This window comes from Vicugna pacos, chromosome 12 (assembly GCF_048564905.1).
Source record: "Vicugna pacos chromosome 12, VicPac4, whole genome shotgun sequence".
Lineage (NCBI taxonomy): Eukaryota > Metazoa > Chordata > Mammalia > Artiodactyla > Camelidae > Vicugna > Vicugna pacos.
In genome coordinates, this window is record NC_132998.1 from 5,990,306 (window position 1) to 6,011,688 (window position 21,383).

Genomic DNA, 21,383 nt, shown 5'->3' on the forward strand with positions numbered 1-21,383 from the left:
TCAGCTGGGCAGGCAGATGCCACAGGACGACTGGGAGAGCTTCCCATGGCACCATTTGTCGGCGGCTCAGCAGGAGCTAGGGAGATGGCCCCCTCTCTGAGCCAGAGGGTCTGGGTAGAGGCAGGGGTGATGCCCAGGGTGCCTGCTTCCCAGGAGGGCATTTCCTGGGAGGGAACCAAGAGGTGGGGCCTGGGCAAGGTCTTAGTGGCTCTGGTGAAGCCCCCGCCCCTCACAAGTCCTTTGGATGCCCAGCTCAGGTGCATGGGTGCTGTGGTCACTCACTGCAGTGGGTCTCATCCTCGCCGTGTTCGCAGTCGTCCTCCTTGTCACATGTCCAGCTCATGGGGATGCAGCGCCCACTGGGGCAGGCGAAGTAGTTCAGGGGGCATCTGGGGCGCTTCACACCTGAGGGTGAGGGAGGCATGAGGGCGCAGCCACCTTGAGGGTCCGCTGCCCACTGTACTCGGCCCACTGGCCTGACCTGGGCAGTCGCGCTCATCGCTGTAGTCCCCGCAGTCGTTGGCGCCATCGCACACCCAGCTGGGTGCATAGCAGAGGGAGGTCCGCTCACAGGGCTGGAAGCGCACGCCCTTCACCCCCAGGCGGAAGTAGCTGCTGCAGTCAGTGGCGCCTGGCGGGGAGGGGGAGCGGGGATGAGGGTGATGACCAGGTTGCTTCCAAACACCCTCCCATGGACCTGCTGGCCCCCATGGTGCCTTCATGTGTTTTAAAAAGTTGAACCGTGTCCTTGGGGATGGGGGGGCTCTGTCTACACCTGGCGGCAGGGAATGGATGGGGCAGGCTGGGAGAGGACTGGGGCTACCACGTGGGCCACCGGGAAGGCTAAGAGGACCCGGGGGAGGAGGAGAGGGGAGCCAAGGAGGCACCCAGGAAGGGGGCATCACTCACTGCAGTTCATCTCATCAGACGCGTCCTCACAGTCCACAAACTGGTTGCAGCGGCTGGAGTTCCCAATGCAGGTTCCGTCCCGGCAGCGGAATTCGCCCACAGCACAGGCCGTCTCTAGAACAGCGCCCGCCCGGTGCCATCAAGCGGGGTCCTCCCCGTAGGGGCCAGGCAGGCCCAGGCCCATTATACACTGCCCTGCCCTGAACCAGACTCCCCGGGGCCTGGGGAGCAAGGGTGAGGCAGGGCTGGGGGGTCGAGGCCTGGCACGGGTCCCACTCACTGTTGCAGGGAATCTCGTCGGAGCCGTCCCCACAGTCGTCTGCCCCGTTGCACCACAGCATGTTGGACACACAGCGCCCGTTGTTGCACTGGCGGAAAGTCTTCTTGCAGCGGCGTGTGTCTGCGGGGGGTGGGGTGGGGGTGTGGACAGGCCGTGAGTCGCCGCAGCCACAGGGGAGGGGCAGCCCCTGCGAGGCGTCATGAGTGCCTTTGCTCCCTGGGCAAACGCACGCTCCCGCTCTGGGCCTGGCACGGGGCCCTCGGGCTCTGCCCTGCATGAGCTCCCCAAACGCCTTCTTGGACTCAGGGTTTTTGCCCCCCTTACTCCCACGCCCACTCTCCTGGGGGCTGAGACTGGTGACTCAGGAGGCTGGGTCGGGGCTGGGGGAGGCGGAGGGGGATGCCCTGGGGCTGGGGGAGGCGGGCGGGGGCCCTGGGGCTGGGGGAGGCAGGCGGGGGGCCCTGGGGCTGGGGGAGGCGGGGCGGGGGCCCCGGGGCTGGGGGAGGCGGAGGGGGATGTCCTGGGGCTGGGGGAGGCGGGTGGGGGGCCCTGGGGCTGGGGGAGGCGCTCACTGCAGTAGGATGGCTTCTCGTCAGACTTGTCCTTGCAGTGGGAGACGCCATCACACGTCAGGCTGAAGCTGATGCACTCACCGTTGGCACACTCGAACTCATCTTGTGCTCGGCAAGAGGAGTTCACCGCTGGGGAGGAAGGTGGAGGGGTTCCGTGAGCTGGCACCCTGGAGCCCAAGAGCCCATACCCGTCTCCTCCTAGGAACTGAGGTCGTCCTGCTTCTCCTTGGTGACAGGCTTTGGGGCTGAACAGTCTGGGAGGAGACGGTCCCCATCTGCGCCCAGGGTCCCCCAGGCGCCCTCCTCCCTCCTCAGACTCTCACCCTGGCAGGTGAGGTCCTCCTGGAGGATGCGGCCCCCTCGGCAGGAGCAGTTGACGTGGCCTTGGTGAGTGAGCAGACACAGGTCCTGGCAGCCCCCGTTGTTGATGCGGCAAGGGGAGAGTTCACCTGAGGCAGGGAATGGAGGACACGGGGCTGAGAGCGGTCTCTGCTGTGCACACAGAATGCCACACCCACTCACACTGCTCCACCGGGCTCCATGGCACCCGCTGTGACACGGTGGCTCACGGCTGGGGTGGGAGCTGCTGTGGGAAGGCCGGGGGAGTGTTTGGGATGGGCCTGGGGTGGAGGATGTGTGCTCTTATGTGGGTGATTGGGGCTCTGAGGCCTGCTCTGGGGAGATTCAAGTCTAAGGAGCCTTGAGGTCATGTGTGTTGTGGCAGGGGCCCTAGGGCACGTGTAAGGAGTGTGCGAGGGGCCAGGAAAGCTGCAGATCTGTGGGGGGAGGGCCCTTGGTCAGCCAGGCGAGTGTGGGCTTGTGTCTGTGCACGTGCCCGCAGAGGGGGGAGCAGGCAGAGCCTGGGATGGGTGTGAGATCAGCTTCTGGAGGGTGTGTGTGGTTCTGGGTGGGAGGAACGGCTAAAGCACGTGCTGGGGGGTCCAGAGATGTGGACGAGACCACGTATGAATGTGTATATGTGTGTGTGCACGCACAGATGTCTTGGGGGAGCTGGAACAGAGGAGTGTTAAGTGTTTTGGAGTTTCTTGGGGGTGAAGATGTGTATGAGCGTGCGTGTGAGCACAAGGAGGCACTGGGGGAGCAGGCCCAGGGTGCAGTATGTGTGTACATGCTGGCACGGTGGGCAGGAGAGCAAGGCGGGTGGCAGCGGCCCCACTCACAGCTGTTGGTGTCATTGGCCACGGCGATGATGCCCATGGGCTGTTGGGGGATGTCCACACGCAGCAGCTTCATGTCGCTGCCAATGTGCTTGTTGGCCCGCTGCACAGCCCGCCGCACCCAGTCGGTCCAGAAGATGTGCTCCCCGTACACTGCCAACCCGAAGGGGTGGACAGGCTCCGACTTCAGGATCACCTGTGGTGACAGCATCAGCACCGTCAAGGGGATCTCTCCTGCCCCGCCTCCACCCCTCCACGACAGTCACAGAGGGGGCAGGATCGCAGAGGCCTCCTACCGCCACCCTCACTTAACTGATGAGGAAACCAAGCCTGGAAGGCTGAGGACAGCCAAGTGGCAACGTCAGGGCTGGCTAGGACTCCTCACCGTCCTCCCAGCTCCTCCCACCACGCCAGGCGGCCTCCCTCTCTCCTGCTCTGTGCCTGGGCCGTCTCCTCCCTGGCTACATGGCAGGCCCCCGGGCCAGCCCCCTTGTGCCACCCACCCTGCGGCCCGGAGACTCACATAGCGATGGGAGCCGTCATACTCGCACCGCTCGATCTTGTCCAGGGTGGCGTCGGAGAAGTAGAGCTTCTCGGCACGGTGGTCGATGGCCAGGCCGTTGGGGGTGCGGATGTCCTTCTCGATGAGGGTCAGGACATTGGCTCCCGACAGGGCTGCTCGCATGATGCTGGGGTGCTGCTCGTTCCAGTTGGTCCAGAACATCAGGCTGGGGGAGGAGAGGGCCCCGGAAATCAGGACCCAAAGCCAGGGAGTCCTCTGTGGAGGGCTCAGGCCAGGGTGCGCAATGACCAGACCTGGGGGTCGGCCAGGGTGTGAACCAGACCCCAGCACCACAGGCAACCGCAGAGCCGCCAAGGCCAACACAGCCCTGGAAGGGCTGCCACACAGCCCGTGTGTGTGTGTGTGCATGTGCACAAGTGTTTCTCAGTGTCTGAAGCAGCCATCTGCGTTCACTGAGAGTGTAGCAAAGACAGTCAGGCACTGGGCCTCTGGCCCTGCATCCACCACTGACTGGCTAGGAACCTTAGCAAGTCACGTAACCCCTCTGTGGCTCAGTTTTCCGCTCTATGAAACAGGGGTAAAACCATACCACCTGCCCCCTAGAGCGGTCTGAGAATGAAATGACAGCTGTACCTGTGACATGAGGATTTTCTATGATTTTATTCTTAACTGCTCTCTTCTCCTGACACCTAGGAAACCCTTGCTTAATGTCCAGTGTGTCCTAGGTCCTGGGGGTACATGGATCCTACCATCAAGTTCCCGAGAATTGCCTTCACCGTAATTTAAGGCCCTTGCATATTTGGGATCTGAGCCCCAGATCCGCCCCCTACTAACTCTGACCTTGAACCAGCCTCTTGGCCCCTCTGAGTCTCAGCTCCCTCTCAGTAAAGGAGTGGGAACGGCCAGCCACGCTGCGCTCCTCTTGGCGGGCAGAGGGGCCCCAGAGACAGGCGTGGAAGGCCTCAGGGCTAGTCAAGCACTATACTGGTGTGAGCGTGGTCTTCAGACCACCCGCATTGGATGGTGACTCCTGGGTCCCCAGTCCCGGAGATTTACACACAGTTAGGGTGGGGTGGGGCCAGGGAACCAGACTTTCCACTGCTCCGCATCCTGGAGTTTGAGAAGCACCGTGCCACACCAGAGCCAGATCCGCTTTTCCGTTCCCTCACAGGACGTGCCCTCTGCCTCCCAGCCCTGGGCCTCCTTGCCCTGCCCCCTCTGCTGTTCTGGCCAGAGCTGTCCTCGCCACCGCTGCTGGACTTGTCTCCTCAAACCTTTCCAGGTCTCATTTTTTTTAACATCTCCCCTCCCCCAGTCTCTCCATCCTGCCACTATACTCAGGTAGGAGAAGGATGCTCCCCTCCCATCCAGGAGGGGCTGGCTGCTCCCAAGCCTGTTGGGATGAGGCGGCGTTCTGGATGGTGCTGGGAATCAGGATGAGAGTGGATGGAGGCGTCTCCCTCCGGCCTCCACAGGACAAAATGGGGGTCCCAGGGCAGCTGCTGGCGTTGTCTTCCGTGCCTGTCGGTGCCCGACCAGGGACGCCCACACCCAGCTATAGCCCGCTCACTCCGTGGTGGGAAGTAGCTTTCCTCTTATTGTGACAAACTGCTGCAGTAGGCAGAACGATCCATGCTGTCACTGTGGATTCCAAGTTGAGCCGTGGGGAAGGGTCGGGAGGAGAGCCTTTCCTGAGAGGTAGGCAGTCAGCACCCAGGACTACCGTGGCTTTCTAACCCGGCCACCTGGAGGCCCCTGACTCTTCCACCTGGGTCCACACTGGCTCCTTCCCCATCCTCCAAAGCGCTTGCTCCTTCTGGCCAAGGGAGAGCCTCTCCCAGACAGTTGAGCTCTTTTTCTGGTACCATGCCTGGCTTCACTTCACTCTGTCTCCTCCAGATCTGGCTCAGGGCACGTTCCCTGACCTCCAGCCTGGGTCAGGTCCTCGTCACACACTCATGAAGCTCCCTGCAGTCTCATCAGGGCTGGAATCCAATATGTCTTGCTCCCCACTGGATCCCCAGCACATCACTGCTTCTCGAAAGCCATTTGCTAAGCGAAGGACTGAATCTCCTGGGCTCAGAGCAAAGGAACCTGGAGGGCAGCTGGGAGGGGCTTCTGAAGCTGCCATGCTCTGTAGCCTCTGAATCGAGGCAGGGAACTTGAACTTGCTGGGAGGCCGGCAAAGGGGCCCCGAGTATGGCCCCTCCATGGCGGCTCCAGGCCCACGAGGGTCAGGCCCTGAGGCCAGCCCTAGGCAGCTGAAGTCACTGAGGGTCACGGCGGGAAGACAGGGTCTTGTCGTAAGCTGTGTATGTGTGGGGCGGGACTGAGGCGGCGCTGAGGCAGGAGGGGAGCGGCGGGCCCTCAAGCTGGTCGGGCAGGCCAGGCTGGGGCCGCACCTCCGTCACCTCAGGGTAAGGCCTCCGGGTTCAGAGCGCTCACGGTTTCTAAGCAGCTGCTTTGGGGTTTTGTTTCTCCCTTAGTTTCCTAGTAAAGCTTTGGGAAAACATTCCAAGCGCTGCTGAATCCAAGAGAAAACATTTTGCTGGCGTGTGGGCCAGGGGCGCTAAGGTGAGGGTGGGGGGTTCGCGAGAGGCCCACTAGTTGAGTCAGGGGGCTGCCCGGGCAGGAGAGCAGAGCGGCTGGAGGCCGGGGGTGTGCACCACCCCAGGGTGGTTTCCTCCCAAATTTTCCCTTTGCAACCCTGAGCCCAGTCTCCTGGGCGTCCTCAGGCCTGCCCCACCCACGGGATCCCTGTGACTGGGCTGGGTGTGGGGCAGGCCCCTCACATCCTTCCCTGCCTGGAGCCCTCCCTCCTCTGGCTCTTGCTCGAAGCTCTGCCCTATCTGGGCTGCCCTTCCCTGGCCTTTCCTTCCAGGCCCTGTGCCAGTCTACCACCCCCATGATGCCTCTTGGTCATCACATCCAGTCTTGCCAACATCAGTGTTTCCCACCAGTGATTTCTCTTCCCAGCTAGGTGGCTTAAATGCACCCAGTTCAAGGCTCCACACAACAGATATTCAGTGAACAATCTGCCTAAATCTTGGAATACCAGACGTAGAGAACCTATTATGTGCCTTGAACACAGTTCTCTGATGAATAAATCAATTAATTACCAAGCCAGTGTATCCTCCACAGCCCCCTCATCCTCCCCTTGATAAGGCACCTGAAATGTTATTGTCCTCCTATTACAGATGAGGAAACTGAAGCTCAGAGAGGTCATGCAACTGCTCCAAGGTCACACAGCAAGGAAGTGGCTGAACTCTTAGGCTGAACAGGTTAGAGTCAGCCTTTTTTGTTCCTGCATCCCCTGCCTGGCTCTGCCCAGCGGCAGTTTCTGCCGGCCTGTGGCCCACCCCTCCCCATGCCCTGGGCCTACAGCTCACTTCTGGCACTCGTCCAGCACAAAAGCCCGTGGGTGGTCGTCTCCAGACATGGTGATGACTGTCTCACGCTCGAAGGCCCCTGGGCGGGTCTGGTCCACTGTGTGGCGAGTGATGGTGGACGTTGTATAGCTTGTCCAGTAGAGAGTGTCCCAGCCACGGTGATAGGCCAGGCCTTCCACGGAGCCCACGTCTGCGAGGAGAGAAGCAGTGATGGGTCAGGATGGGGCCAGAGAGCAGAGCAAAGGGGCAACCTGGGCAGGAAATAAGGGCATGGCCTGGGGCACCCACCCCCCTGGCATACGTGGGGCTGGACGGGAAGTGTGGGATCTGGGAAGCATGTGGGGGTGCAGCTCTCCGTGCCCCCAACCCTTCCTGTACCCCCTATATCCCACCCAAATGATCCATGGTCAATCCCCTAATCCTTCTTCCTGTGTCTCCCCACCGCTGCGTAGACTTGGCCTTATGCTGTGGTCACACTTCCCTGGAGCTAGAGTTCTGCCAAGTTGGGTGCAAACTGGATTTCAGTAAATCAGATCCCACGTGGGCTGTACTGGGGAGTTTCCTACCTAAAAAGACCCTGAATTGGGTTGTTCTGTAGACATTTTAAACTCTGGTTAAAGAACTAAGTACACGATGAGAGAGATGCAGCCGAGCAGTAGTTTAAAGACTCAGAGGTTTCGGTGGCTTCAAGCTGTCTGGCGATGTGGCTGCCAGAAGCCAGCATTAATAGAAGTATTGTAGCCTGAACAATAGCCTGAAGGACACTTCTGCTGGTCTCTCCTGATGAAACCACGATTACAGAGTATCAAGTTTAGCTTTGGACCCTAGATTTTTAGACAGACATGTGGACTGGACTCTGTGGAGCAGAAAATGGCCAAGGAGGTTGAAGGACAGGTCTGTTTTTATCACCACTGTGTACCCAGCACCTAGTTCCATGCCTGGCAGTTCTTAATGGACAGAAGCAATGAATACATGAACAAACGAACGAGGCAAAGGACCCAGGGGCATCCAGACCAGAGAAGAGAAAACTGGTGGCACAAAATAGCAGTTTTCAAAGAGCTGAAAGGCTGTCCCAGGATGACAGCTCTCACAGCCACCACCTTCCACGGAGCACAAGATGCATCCTGGGCTGAGCCAACCTTCCCACCCACTGTGGCAGGTGATCCTGTCCCTTTACACAGACGAGAAATCTGAGGCTTGGAGAGCACAGAAAACTTGCCCAAGTGGCTGAAATCCTGTGTCTGGGGTTGAGCCCGCCCTGTCTGTGCAGACTGCGCCGGGAGCACCAGATACAGAGGAAGCTTCGCTTATTCTGTGCGGCCTGGGGGCAGAACGAGCGCTACAGGGGGCCAGCTCTGACTCCAGCGGAGGGGAACTTTCAAGGAACTACAGTGGGTATAGTGTGATTCGCCGGCCGTTTGTCAGGGTCGCCGAGGCAAGTGGGACTCAGATCTGGGGCAGGACTGGGCTGGCTGGCCCTGAGTCTGTGCTGACCGCCCCCTCCTCCCCTCTCCCCACCACTCCCTGGGAAGAACAGGAGTCTGGGCTTACTCTCCACAATGGTGGTCCTGCCCGAGCCATCGTCATTGATCTGCTGGATGTTCCCAAAGTGGATGTCGCTGAAGAAGATGCGGTTGGGGGTGCCCGGGGAGGTGCCTGCGCGGTAGTCGAAGGCCAGAGCGATGACGTTCTTCATGTGCTCGGGGTCCTCGAAGGGCTGCACCGGCGCATTGAGGTTGCGCTCATCGGACAGGTGGATGCTCTTGAGGATGGTGCGCTCGGAGTAGAGCAGGTAGCCCGCGTACTCGCGGCACGACGCCCCATCTTCAGCCAGCATCCCGTGGGCGCAGGCGCAGGCCCGCTGCCCGCCGCCCCGGTACAGGCACAGCTGCTGGCACCCGCCGTTGGCCACCGCACACACGTTGGTGCCTGGGGTAGGAGTTGGGGCACGGGGAAGGCGGAGGTTACAGAGGGCAGGGCCTGCCTTGGTGCCTCTGTCATCTCAGCTGAGGTGGAAGCTCTGGTTGGTGCCCAGCTCTGCCTTGGTGCCCTCAGTTCAGACTACCCTCCAGGCCCCTGTGCTCAACTCCTCAGTCTCTCTTCGCCACCCCAGGGTCTCCGGGATGCTGGAAGTGGGTCTAACTTGTCTCCCAGCCCCTCTCACTCTGGCCCGCCAGGCGGTGCCCTCTGGCCTCTCCTGCCCAGCCCAGAGCCGCAGCCTCACCTTTCTGCCGGTCTCGGTTGAAGACTTTGATGTCTTTGAGCTGCACGCCGATGCCTGTCCGCAGGGGCACAGAGTCTGTGGCATTGTCCTTGCTCCCACGCTTGATGGAGCCGTTGGCGTGAGTCCTTGGGGAGGGAAGGGCCATGAGTAGGACGTCAGCCGGGGCCAGTAGGGAGGGAACAGATGACCCAAGAGAAGGCCGGGGGAGAAGGCCCACCTGTCACTCCAGTAGATGAACTCCTCAAAGACGGACACTGAGAACATGTCCATGTTGTTGCTGGACAGAACCACCTCGCGGTCCTCGCCCGTCTCCAGGTCGATCCGCTCGATCTTGTCGGTCCGGGCATCGCACCAGTACAACTTCCCATCCTGTGGGCCAGAGGCGCCCACCTCACCTCCAGCCCCCACGTCCCACTCCTGCCTCTCGCGTCTTTCCCTTCCTTCCTCCACATCCTCCTGCCCTCTGACCTGCTGACCTCTAGGCATCCCTGCAGTCCCCACTTCTGAGTGACCCCCTGTCATCTCTGGGGTGGCAGGAGCCCTACACTGGGGGGGGCTTGGCCAGGAGACCCCATGACTCCCTGAGTCCATGCTGTCCCCCTACAGAGCCTCATGATAGAGAGATTCAATGGGGAACAGGGTAAGGGAGCGTCTGTCCACAGCACAGGGTCCACCCCATCAGCCCCAGGGCTGAGACTGTGTCCAAACCTGATAGTCCACCGAGATGCCGTTGGGCCAGCTGATGCTGACGTTAACCAGCACCACGCGCTCGGTGCCATCTAGCCGAGACCTCTCAATCCGTGGATACTGGCCCCATTCAGTCCAGAACAAGTACCTGCGGGGTGGAGTTGGAAGAGGGGGTCAGTCCCCAGAACATGGAGGACAGGGGGCCTGTGGCCGAGGGACCGGGCCAGACCAGAGCCAGGAGTGGGGATTGGCCAGCCTGTCCGGCTCCTTACCCCTTCTCTGGGTGAACAGTGATAGCCCGGGGTTTGTCCAGACCCTGGGAGATGACCACATAGCGGAAAGAGCCATTGAGCCGGGCGACCTCGATGACGTCAAAGCCCTGGTCTGTCCAGTAGATGTTGCCTGAAGAAGGAGTAGTGGAGGTTGGGGGCTCAGGTGGACAGGCGTGTACCTGATCCCCTCCCAGCCCCCCATGCCCTTACCTCTCCCCAGCCATTCCTGCCTACCCCGTTTCCTCAGACCCCACTTCCCCAGCCCTCTGCCTGCCTCACCTGCAGCTCCGCAGCCCTCCCACAGCTCACCTGCGATCCAGTCCACTGCGATGCCCTCCACACGGCCAATGCCATTGGTCACCACATCCTCGCGCCACGTCTGGTCTCGCTTAGCCCGGCTGATGGTGCTTAGGCCCATGTCCACCCAGTAAATGGTGTCGTTTTCTGGAGGTGGCAAAGCCAACATGGGGATAAGACAGAGACAGGGTGGGGAGGGGGTCAAAAGCACAATGGGGTCAGGATAGAGGCGACCGAGAGCTGGGGGACCCAGGGGCTTGGAAGGAGAGATAGCAGGGAAGGGGCAGCTGTGGTCAGGCAGCTTCCCACTGGACTCCCAGAGCAAACCACCCTGAAGGTCATGTCCCACTTCCTCCTGCCACCAAATGGCTCACCAGCGTGGAAGTCGATGCCGACAGCCAGGGAGGTCCCTGACACTGGGACCAAGGCGTCTGACTTGTCATTGGGATCCAAGGGGATTCCCCGGATTCCCTCGTGCACAGAGTACAGGAGAAAGGAGCCCACACCTGAAACACAAGGACACTTTCAGCACGAGCCTTGTGGACACCTCTTAAGCTTGGCTTCTGTCACCTTCAAACCCTCCTGATGTCTCCTCCCAGCCGTCATACCTCCCCCGCAACCCACACACACACCCCAGCCTGGGGCCTGGGCAGGGAGGTCACCTGGCGGCAGGTGGGAACAGGAGCGCACAGCTCTCCACCTGCGAGACCCCCAGCCACCACGAGAGGGCAGCAGAGACCCAGCTTTCTCTCCACGCTCTACCCTCCAGTCCAGCCTCACTCCACCCAACCCGGCATCCCCAAAGGCCTTGGAAAGAAACCCGGCATCCCCAAAGGCCTTGGAAAGAATCTGGGGAGGCTCAGACAAGACAAAAGCACTGAATGACGCCCAAGTCTAGATTTCCACCTTAGCTACCTCTTTGTCCTCACCCTTCTGGTCTGTGCCACACCCTTGTCTCCAACACCTCACTCCTGAGCCAGTCCCCTTCCCACTTTCCCATTTCTTATGAGGGCCCACTATCCGTGCACCCCAGAACCCTCCCTTGCCTTTATCCCTTCAGACAGCGAGTCCCCAGACGAATCCCCAAATGGGCCCTGGTTGCTCAGGCTCCCTGAGTTGAGTGAGTTTGGGGAGACCCCAAACACTAGAATCTTCCCTTGAAAAATTCTCAGTGCAGATGAACATATTCAAGGCTCTGAGAATTTCCGCAGCAAAAAACCACTTAAACTTTGTTCAACCCAGTGTTTCTTTCTGTAACATCTACCACATCAAAGAGGGAGGTTCCCAGGAGTGCACTTTGGGAAATGCTGTCCTGGGGCAAGCTCGTAAATCAGTCATCAAGTTCTTGTGAAATGTCTCTGAGTTTCATCCCTTCTCTTCAGCCCAGCTGCTAAACCCCAGCCTAGGCCGCATCTCCCAGTACTGGGATTAGCTACGCTAAGAGCCTCCTGACTGGTCTAACTGCCTTGGTTTCTCCCTCCTCCACTCAGCCGGCTCTCTGCCGCCAGGTTAATCTGCCCCAAACACCACCTTCTGGCGCTCCTGGTTGAGCACCCGTGGGAACCCCGCCCTCCCCCACAGCCTCCCCCATGACTTCCCAGCACCCTGCCCGCCACTCGGGTTGGCACCTCAGGGCCCTGCACACACCCTCCTATTGCTTGACCTCTTGCCTGGCATATCGTCCCTTTTCCTTCATACCACACACTCAAATCCTATGTGCCCTATGAAACCCAGCTCACAGCATACCCCCTGCATGAAGCTGGCCCTGGCGCCCCCTCTGACATCTGTTTCTGTAAAATCTTACTGAAAACCAGAGCTACTTCATGTTGGCCTCCCCTTCTGGTAGAGGCTGCAGAGCACAGGGACAGGGACTTCCGCCCCCTGGCTTCCCCAGTGGCACCCAGCATCTAACCTGAAAGGCACTTAATACACGATGAATGCAGTCCTATTGCCCAGGCGAAGAGGAAGGTGGGCCGCAGAGAAGGATGGGTCGGGGTTGGGGACCAGGGACAGGTGGGGAGGAGAGGTGGGGCACTGACCCTCGCAGGCCTGCTGGCCACTCCGGAGGCTGTAGCCGGCTGTGCACATGCAGGAGCGGGTGGACTCCGACGTGGGCAGGCAGAGCTGGGAGCAGTCACCATTGTTGATGCTACAGGGGTTGGTGCCCCCGTGGTCTGGAGGCGGGTGGAGGCAGAGAGAAAGGGTTAGAGACCCTCCTCAGGACCTCAGTGTCAGATTTGTGCTGCTCAGGGACAGGATGGTCACTCCTTTACCCAGGACCTTGCGGGGGTCATCACCCAACACAGCTCTTAGGTCTTCTGTCCTGCAGGGCCCCTGGCCCTTGTGAAAGAGGAGCCCCTTGGGTGGTGACAGAGCCAACACGTTTTCATCCCCATTTGCTCGTGTGCCCGGGGGTTCCTGCAGCCCCTCCTGGCCACCGTCCTGTCCTTTCTGACCCCCATCCCGCTGCCCCCGTCCCTCGCCCCGCCTTACCCAGCTGAATGCTCTCATCATAGACCTTCATGTGCATCACTAGGGTGGTGCTGTTCCGCAGGACCACAGACCCCGAGCCATCAGCCTTGTTGCACGTGCCCATCTTCTCCGACACCTGATCTGCCCACCACAGCTTGTCCCCTGGGGCGGCAGGAGGGGATGAGACCCTGGGGAAGGCCCCACCCTCACGCCAGCCCTGTCTCCCCGCCAGCCCGGCCCCACCTGCTCTGCTCCTGCCCCTGCTCTCACCCATGATGGCCAGGGCAGTGGCCTTGCCCAGCTGGCTCCGCATGGTGTCAATGACCTCCAGCCCGCTCCCATCCAGGTTGCAGCGGTTGATGGTGTGGTTCCTGGAGCTGATCCAGTAGAGTTTACTTTCAGGGAAGTCGATAGCCAGGCCTGGAAGAGGGGAGTGTTACTGCCAGAGAGCCTGGCACCAGGGCTGGGGCCCAGAAGCCTGACCCAGCTGGGCCTTTCACCTCCGGGGACGGGTACAGAGTATGTGTGAAGGGTGTGCGGTATCGGGGGAGGGCGGTGAGAACAAGCACTAAGCTGGGAGCTCGGGGAGACGGAGGGGCAACTGGGGGAACCCTGAGACCACCTCCTGGCCGAGGAACTAGGGGAGGGCAGCAAGGCAGCAGGGCGAGCTCGTACCCACAGGGCCCCTCTGGCCACTGAAGAGCAGGGTGCGGTTGCTGCCGTCCATGTTAGCCATGCTGATGTTGTCCCCGTCCGTCCAGTAGAGCTTCCTGGGGGTGCCGGGGGGGGACGTCAGAGTCCTCTTCCTCCCCACCCCATACCCCACACCCCCCAACCCTGGGCCCTGGACCGACCCGCGCAGGGGGTGGACAACCAGGCCGTGTGGCTGCTCCAAGCCCTGCACCACCGCATTCTTGAAGGAGCCGTCCAGCCGGGCCACGTTGATCTGCTTCTTGTTGGTGTCATAGCTTGTCCAGAACAGGTTTCGGGACACCCAGTCGACAGCCAGCCCGTGGGCATTTGGCAAGTCTGGGGGCAGAGAGGGGAGTCGTGCTTGAGTGTTTGCAGGACATAGGCCAGGAGGCTCGAGGGGAGGGGGTCGACCTGGTTTCCGGGGGAACAGGGATCAGGAAGCCAGGACTGGCACACTGAGAGGGAAAAGGATTTGGAGAAGGAGTGTCAGGACCAAGGGGACCTGGGGGTGGGGGCTGGGACCAGGGCGGAGAGCAAGGGCTGGGTGGGGGGCTCCCACGCCCAGGGGTGGACGGGGGTCCAGCGCCAGGGCAGAACCTGCAGAGACGACGGTCTCCACGCCCGTGCCGTTGATGAAGGCCCGCTTGATCGCCTGTGTCCGCACGTCCGACCAGTAAACGCGCTGCTCGCGGGCGTCGTAGTCCAGCACCGTGACGTTGTCAATGTCGGGCACCGTGAAGGAGATGATGTAGTTGTAGTAGGGGGCGTCCAGGTCCACACCCCGGATCTCCATCTGACGTGCGTACAGCAGGAACTTCTTAAACTCTGTGGGCACGGGGCAGGTCACTGAGGGCAGGCCCCTGCCTGCGCGCTTCCCGCCCCCCGGATTCTCCTGGATCCTTCTGTTTGCTGTGGGCCCTTGGCCATCAGGGAGGCCGCCCCCTGCCGGGGAGCCAGCCTCTTCATACGCGCGGGCCGGGGCCTCTCCCGCCAGGTCCCTCCCAGCTGGGGCTGTCTGCCTGCACTTACAGCCTGGGGCTCGGGGGCCTGGCTCTCCCCCTCAGCCTCGGCTTGGCCCCAGCTCTGAGGAGCGAGGCTGCTCCTACCATAGCAGGTGGTGTTGTCCTTGCGGAGCTTCATGAGGTGCGGGCAGGCGCAGGACACGGTCCTGTTGTAGTTGATGAGACACAGGTGGGAGCAGGGGCCCCGGCCTCCGTTGGCCTCGCAGGGGTTGGGAGCTGGGGGGACGGGGAGGAAAAGCAAGGTGGTCCAGTGGTACCTGGCCTTGTGCACCTGGCCCACCGCCTCTTCACCCCTTCCTGTTCTAGCATCACCTGCTGCCAGACCCTCCTCTGTCAGCAGGCTGGCCCAGCCCTGCCGTCCCAGCGCAGACCCCCTCCTCTCCCGAGGGCTTCCACAGAGGCTGCTGGCTCCCTTCCGGCCCCTTACCCATGGGCTGCCGGGAGGGGTGGTACACCTGCAGGTCGAAGGGCTGGGTATTGGTCCTCTGTACCACGGTGACGTTGTGGCCGGTCCACTTGTTGGCCTTGGCCAGCGTGTTTGTCCGCCAGTCCGTCCAGTACACCTCGCCGCCGTACAGCGTCACTGCAAACGGGTGCGACAGGAACTCGTGTCCCCGAAGCACCTCCATGTGACCGGAGCCGTCGTAACGGGCTGAGTAAATGGCGTCTGACCTGAGAGTGTGGTCGGGGCAGGGTGAGGAGCTGGCAGGGACCTCAGCCCTCAGGGCACGCAGCCCAGGGCCCCCACCCTCCAGGCCCTGGCCCACAGCACCCCCTGGAGCGAGACCCCCCAGCTCTGACTCCAATTCCCATACCCTGAGTCTTTCATCTCACTTCTCCTCGGGGCAGCTGTTAGCACACACGGCTGTGGTGAAGGTTAGAAAAAGGCACCCCCTTTGGGGACATCAACTGGAAAACGTCTCCCCTTGCTCTGGGCAGACAGCCCCGAGAAGAGCACACAGATGTGTGCCTGAGCCCTCAGCCGGGCACTCCTGTGCAAAAGGCAGCCCTGCCCCCACCTTCTATCGGCACAGCACGGCTTCCCCAGCTTGGCCTCTCCCCTCACTCGTCCTCTTCCTGGGCACAGCCCTTCCGTGGTTCTGGCTCCAGCTCCCCTGGGCCTTGTCCCCACTCTCAAGGCCGCCAGGGCCTGGGACCCCGGCCCCACCCTGTCCCTGAGGGGCAGGGGAGGGAGGATGGAGGCCCCCGGCGCAGTGCCGATCGCTGACCTGGCATCGATCCAGAGGATGCGCTTCTCCAGGTAGTCCACAGTGAGCCCGTTGGGCCAGCCCCCAGAGCCCGTCTCCCGGTGGATGGTGCGGCGCCCGGCCCCACTCATGGAGGCTGCCTCAATGCGGGGTAGGCTGGCATCCCAGTCTGTCCAAAACAGGATCCTGGGGAGTGGGGAGGGGGTCAGGAGGGCCAAGATCGGGGCCCGGGGGAGGGGCTGCAGTAGAATTCTTGGTGAAGGGCGGAGGGGGCAAATAACATTAAGGAGACAGGTGTGCCTGGCCTGGCTGAACAAGGCTTTGGGGGACTATGGGGCCAAAACAGGGCTGGGCAGGGTGCTCACCCATCTCGGGGATCCAGTGCAATCGCCCTTGGGTGCTCAATGTCACCGGCCAGCAGGGTGGTCCGAAGGGTCCCATCCAGCTTGGCCACCTCAATCTGGTCCAGGTTACTCTCCACCCAGTAGATGTTGCCTGCAATCCAGTCTACAGCCAGGCCCTCGGGTGTGGCCAGGCCGTACTGAATCACCACCTCGAAACTGGTCAGGGCTGCAGAAGAGAGGTCATGGGAGGTTAGAATCACCTGGAGTGGGTGAACTCACGATATCCCTGGATGACCCACCCTCAACCTTGACACCTCTGCCAATATCTCTGGTGCCCCAGATTCAACTGGCGTTCCTAGAACCCCCACTTTCCTCACATAGGCCCCCTGCACCAAGAGGTCAAGTAGAAGCCTGGCTTCCAGAACTCTGGAGAAGGGGAAGTGGCAACTATTTTCTGCTTGCAGCTCTCTGAAGGGCTAATCCCTGGGAGGAGGTCAGGGCTGAGGGTGGAGACTTTGGGGCACAGACCTAGATGCAACATGGGGCAGACAGAACTTTTTAGAAGTCACTCCACAAACGGTCGTGGAGATTTTCCTATGGTCATAAATATGTATGGACCTCATTATTTTAGAAACTGTTACATTGTGTGAACATCATCACTTAGCCATCCCCTTGTTGATGGACAATTGAGATGGTTCCAGGTTTTCTCTGTTACAGGCAATACCAGCTCCTCTAGTAAGATGTGCTTCTTTCAAGTCTTTGCTCAGATGTCAGCTTCTCAGGGGGCCTTCCTGGACCATCCAGACCATTTAAATGTCTCCCCTGCTCTCCCTCCCCACCACGCCCCCTTCCTCTTTATCTACACCACTACCCGCTCTCAGTCCGTGTACTCATTTGCTGTGTTTATATCTGATGTTCCCACTGGCTCGGAAGCTCCATGAGGGGAGGCATTTGGGTCTGGTTTGCTCCTTGCTGTCTCCACAGGGGCCAGTGTGTGGGGCAGGCACTCAGGAATGAACGTTATCACTAAAGTAAGTCTGTGATGGGTCAGGCTACCTTGGGACAGAAGGCAGAGTTCAGGTACCCCACCCGCTAAATGGCTTTTTTCTTGCAAGCCTGCAATTCTGGCCGCTCCAAAGAAAGGCTGATCATTTTGTTAATTATCAGGCTGGCAGCTCTGCCGACAATAATTACGGGGCGTCAGGCGCTGAGACCAACAGCAAAATCTAACCCAATTTACAAGAGTATGGGGGACAGGGGAGCTAAGGGCCACTGCTCCGGGCAGCCTGCATCTGGCCCCGTGGTTCTGAGCACCCACGTGCGGTCTGGCAGGTGGTGCACTCCACCCCGCGTCAGTCCCTGCGGGCGGGTGGGCAGCAGTCACCTCCGTTGTCCAGCAGCTTCCCGCGGTAGATCTTGTCCTCCACCACGTCAGTCCAGTAGAGGGCGCTCTGGCTGAGGTGGAAGTCCAGGGCGATGGTGTTGCGCAGGCCGGGCACCAGGACGCTGTAGTCCCCTTTGTGAAGGTCAATGCGCCGGATCTCATGGCGGTTGGAGAAGATGATAAATGGCTTGAAAGGGTCTGGGGAGAGGTGTGATAGAGGGTCACAGGGGGCCTGTTGCCCCGAGCCGCCCCGTCCAGGAGCAGGCAGGGTCTCTGTGGGCCCTGGCACCAGGCCTGGATGGAAACCTCGGCCTCTGGCATTTCGCCGCCCAAGCCCGGCCCACTGCAGCTCAGGGGCCTGCCCTGGCCTGCCTGCCCGCTGCCCAGCCACCGCCCCCTGAGCCTCACCCAGGCTGCGGCAGCTCTCGCCATCCGGCTCCAGCACCCAGCCCTCGTAGCAGGAGCACTTCACGCTAAACTTGTTCTGGTCGCACTTCTGGCTGCACTTGAGGTGCTTGGCACAGTAGCTCTGGATCTGGCAGGTGTGGTTGTCAGGCCCCAGCTCCATGCCCAGAGGGCATGAGCATACGATACCCTCTCCAGGTGCCACGGAGCAGTTGTGGCTGCAGCCACCGTTATTCAGAGAGCACTGGTCTGGGGGGGCAGGGGCAGGGGACAGGATCAGGGGCAGGATCTGGAAGGAGGTAGGACCACGGCCTGACTGGGCCCCAAGCCCCGAGTGCCTGAGACAGAACCCTGGCACCCTGCCCGGGGCATCCTTCTTTTCCATTCCTCTGCCTCACTCCTCCCCAGGCTCCCTCGGGACGAGGGCTAGGGCCCTGGCACCCACCACCTGGGACCAATCCTCTCTTTCCCCGAGGAGCACTGCTGCATCACTGGCTGCGCCTGTCTCTGGCCTTACAGCCCTGTCCCTTTTTGAGCCCACTGTGGGGACCCCAGCCTTTTGCCTTTCTCTGGGAGGGCTGAATCTCAGTTTCTCCTGACGTGCGGGTGGTATGGGCTGGGATGTGGTACGGAATGTCCTGCCCAGGGTCGTCTGACACACCCTGGGGCCTGCCAGCCCAGACTGAGGACACGTCAGCAGTTCTCGGGGCTGGCCTTGTCTCCCACTCCTCTCCTCCAAGGAGCCCAGCGCTCTGCCTAGCTCGGGAGAGATAAGGCTGCTCTGCTCTGCTCCCTAGCCCCGAGTCACACCATGTGGCCCTCCCTAACCCCATTCTTTTGATCCTGAGTGCAGAGCCTCCTCCCCCCACCTCCTCACTCACGCTGCAGGCTGGGGAGCCTGCCCTGACCACATCAGCCCTCAGCCCTGCGCTTTCATCTCGAACACCGGCTCCGCACTGCTCTGGGGTACGACTGTGGGTGAGGGGGCTGTGCCTGCAGGGAGGGGCCGCACTGCACTGTCTCCACAGTCCTCCACCAGCTGTGTGACCTTGGGCCAGTTATTTAACCTCTCTGTGCCTCAGTTTTCTCATGTTTAGGATGGAGGGGACACTAGTATCTGCCTCACAGGGCTGCGTATGGGTTCAACGCTCAGACACGCTGAGCTGAGTCTCTTGCCAAGATGAGTCCTAAATCGATGTGGGTTGATGGCAGTTGCTCTGGGTACTACTTGCCCAGCAGCCAGAGCTGCCCTTTCCCAGTCTCAGACCTCTCCCCACAGGGCCCGTCCTGCTCCAGTGCCCTGCCCTGCCCAGGCCCCGTGCCCAGCCGCCCTGCCCGCGTCTCGGCTGGGCCCCTCCCCAGCCCGGGCCTCACCGCACAGCTCTCCCTCATCCGAGCCGTCTCCACAGTCGTCGTTGCCATCACACAGCTTGTCGGGGGGCAGGCAGACCGAGGTGTTGTTGGCGCAGGGGTGCGAGGGTGGCCTGCAGGCCAGGGACTCACAGTTCTCCTCGTCCGAGTTGTCCTCGCAGTCGCTGTCGCCGTCACACACCCACGCTTTGCTGATGCACCGAGCTGAGGGATGGGTACAGCACCAGGGGTCAGGCTCTCTGTGCCCTTCCTTCCAGACCCAGTGGGCTTCTTTGATCAGGTCATGACTGCAATGCCCTGGGGACCACTAGGAACCTTGAGGCTTTTTCTGTCAAATTCGCACAGGCAATAAAGAAGGCAGGAATCTGCCGGAGGTGCTGAGACTCAACTCCGGTGAGGGTTTTGGTTCCCAGGGCCCTTAGTGCAGGCCTGGCCCCTACATACCTGCCCCCGTGCATCAGGCCCAAGCTTCTGCGAGCCTTTTGCCTCGCAACGTCCCCACCCCATGCCCCACAGCACTGTGCCGTCTCCCTGGCCACTGCTCTGCCCTCAATATGGTCTCCTCCTGTCCATGTTGTCTCCTTTCAATCGTCCTTTTTACCAGAGTCCTTGCAGCCAAACTTGACATTGGGGTCACAGACGTGGGTCACTCCCTCACAGCTCTTCTCATCGCTGGAGTCCATGCAGTCAGTGTCCCCGTCACAGCGCCACCGCAGGGGGATGCACAGACCATCCAGCCGGCACTGGAACTCGTCACTGTGGCAGCCGCCAGGAGGCCTTGTGGCTGCAGGGGGGCAGGTGGAGGGCAGGGCGTTAGGGGCTCCGTGTCAGCCATCCACACCTCTACCTTCCCAACCCTCTGCTGCGATACCTGCCAGGTGCTACGAGCTGAGGCAAGGAGAGAGACTTCTCTGAGTCCTGCTGACACTCCTCAAAAGCACTAACTCAGGGTATTACACCCTGTAGGACTCCAGAAATGAACTTTGTCTAATCTCTCTATTTCACACATGAGAGCTGGGTTGGATAAACAATTTGCTAGGCCAAGGCTCAAACGCCCCACACCTCATTCACTCCACAAACACTTCTTGAGCATCTCTGGCATGCTAGGCACTGTTCCAAGCGCCAGCATGAACAAGACCAATTCCTTACCCACATGGAGCTTCAGTTCTAGAGGGGAAGAGAAGTAGCAAAGACATGACACACGAACCCAGAGTGAACTGCAGGTAGTTATCAAAGCCACAGATAAAGCCGGGTCAAGGCCACAGAGGATGAGATGCTACTTTCGGTAAGACAGTCAGGGAAGACCCTTAAGCAAGAGAAGTTTGAGCAGACGCCTGAATGACGTGGGCTGTGAGATTAACCTGGAGGTGCATTCCGGGAAGAGGGACCAGCTAGTGCAAAGTCTCTGAGATAGGACTAGGCAGGGCATATTTGAAAAATGCCCAGGGCATATTTAAAGCTGCACAGCTGGAGCAGAGTGAAGAAGGAGATGAGTGGCAGGAATGCAGGTCAGAGAGGCAGGGGGAGATCTGCAGGCGTGGAGTGGGACTTGGCATTGACTCAGCACACAGGGAGCACTGAGGGCGGGGCTGGGGAGCGATCTGACAGGATGGCTCTGGCTGCTGTGTTGAGATCTGACTCAGGAGGCTGGGGAAGGAGCAGAAGGAGTATCTGGCAGGCACAGGTGACTGTGCACAGGCCTCGCTTCATCACCGTCCCGCCGTGTACACAGTCCATGCTCATTTGTGCCTGGATTTCAGCAGTGGCCTCTCAGCTGATTTTCCTTCCTTAGGGCGGCTGAACCTCGTTCCAATCTAATCCGCTTCCAGGATTGACTTCCAAAAGGATTTCCTACATCTTGTCACCGTCCAGCTTTGAGATCCTTCCATGGTCCCCAGGGCTGGGCCTGCTCCCACTGCTGCTGTAACCTGCCCCCTCTGGGCCCAGCCTCATTCCCTGCAGGCCCCTCCAGCCTAAGGGGCCCTTCCCAGCCCCACTGGGCCCTGCAGGGGTGCTCAGTTTTACCCTTTAAGTCTTACTGCTGGGTTCTCCAGGCTCCACCCCCACCCTGTCTGAAGACTCTCCTTGTCCTTTTACCCACAGCCCAATCCCTCATCAGGGCCCAGTTCAAATCCTACCTCCTCTTGAATGGT

The 21,383-nt window shown here is 60.6% G+C and overlaps 1 protein-coding gene across 1 annotated transcript in view; it reads right to left on the reverse strand.

Moving 5' to 3' along the window:
* The window catches only part of LRP1 (LDL receptor related protein 1), a 76,863-nt gene that overhangs the window by 17,519 nt on the left and 37,961 nt on the right, over positions 1–21,383 (reverse strand). Inside the window, exons 21-50 of the mRNA XM_006217930.4 lie at positions 19,832–20,014; positions 19,234–19,434; positions 17,863–18,108; positions 17,455–17,652; positions 16,092–16,296; positions 15,748–15,912; positions 14,946–15,190; positions 14,603–14,734; positions 14,094–14,321; positions 13,658–13,832; positions 13,479–13,573; positions 13,074–13,223; positions 12,825–12,965; positions 12,371–12,505; positions 10,706–10,837; positions 10,344–10,478; positions 10,035–10,164; positions 9,784–9,910; positions 9,293–9,444; positions 9,076–9,200; positions 8,403–8,780; positions 6,852–7,041; positions 3,463–3,667; positions 2,943–3,135; positions 2,085–2,210; positions 1,762–1,890; positions 1,190–1,309; positions 910–1,023; positions 482–631; positions 283–405 (exon numbers count right to left, since the gene is read on the reverse strand). Of these exons, the coding sequence (XP_006217992.1) occupies positions 283–405; positions 482–631; positions 910–1,023; positions 1,190–1,309; positions 1,762–1,890; positions 2,085–2,210; positions 2,943–3,135; positions 3,463–3,667; positions 6,852–7,041; positions 8,403–8,780; positions 9,076–9,200; positions 9,293–9,444; positions 9,784–9,910; positions 10,035–10,164; positions 10,344–10,478; positions 10,706–10,837; positions 12,371–12,505; positions 12,825–12,965; positions 13,074–13,223; positions 13,479–13,573; positions 13,658–13,832; positions 14,094–14,321; positions 14,603–14,734; positions 14,946–15,190; positions 15,748–15,912; positions 16,092–16,296; positions 17,455–17,652; positions 17,863–18,108; positions 19,234–19,434; positions 19,832–20,014 (5,028 nt within the window). The remainder of the gene's footprint in view (positions 1–282; positions 406–481; positions 632–909; positions 1,024–1,189; positions 1,310–1,761; positions 1,891–2,084; positions 2,211–2,942; positions 3,136–3,462; positions 3,668–6,851; positions 7,042–8,402; positions 8,781–9,075; positions 9,201–9,292; positions 9,445–9,783; positions 9,911–10,034; positions 10,165–10,343; positions 10,479–10,705; positions 10,838–12,370; positions 12,506–12,824; positions 12,966–13,073; positions 13,224–13,478; positions 13,574–13,657; positions 13,833–14,093; positions 14,322–14,602; positions 14,735–14,945; positions 15,191–15,747; positions 15,913–16,091; positions 16,297–17,454; positions 17,653–17,862; positions 18,109–19,233; positions 19,435–19,831; positions 20,015–21,383) is intronic.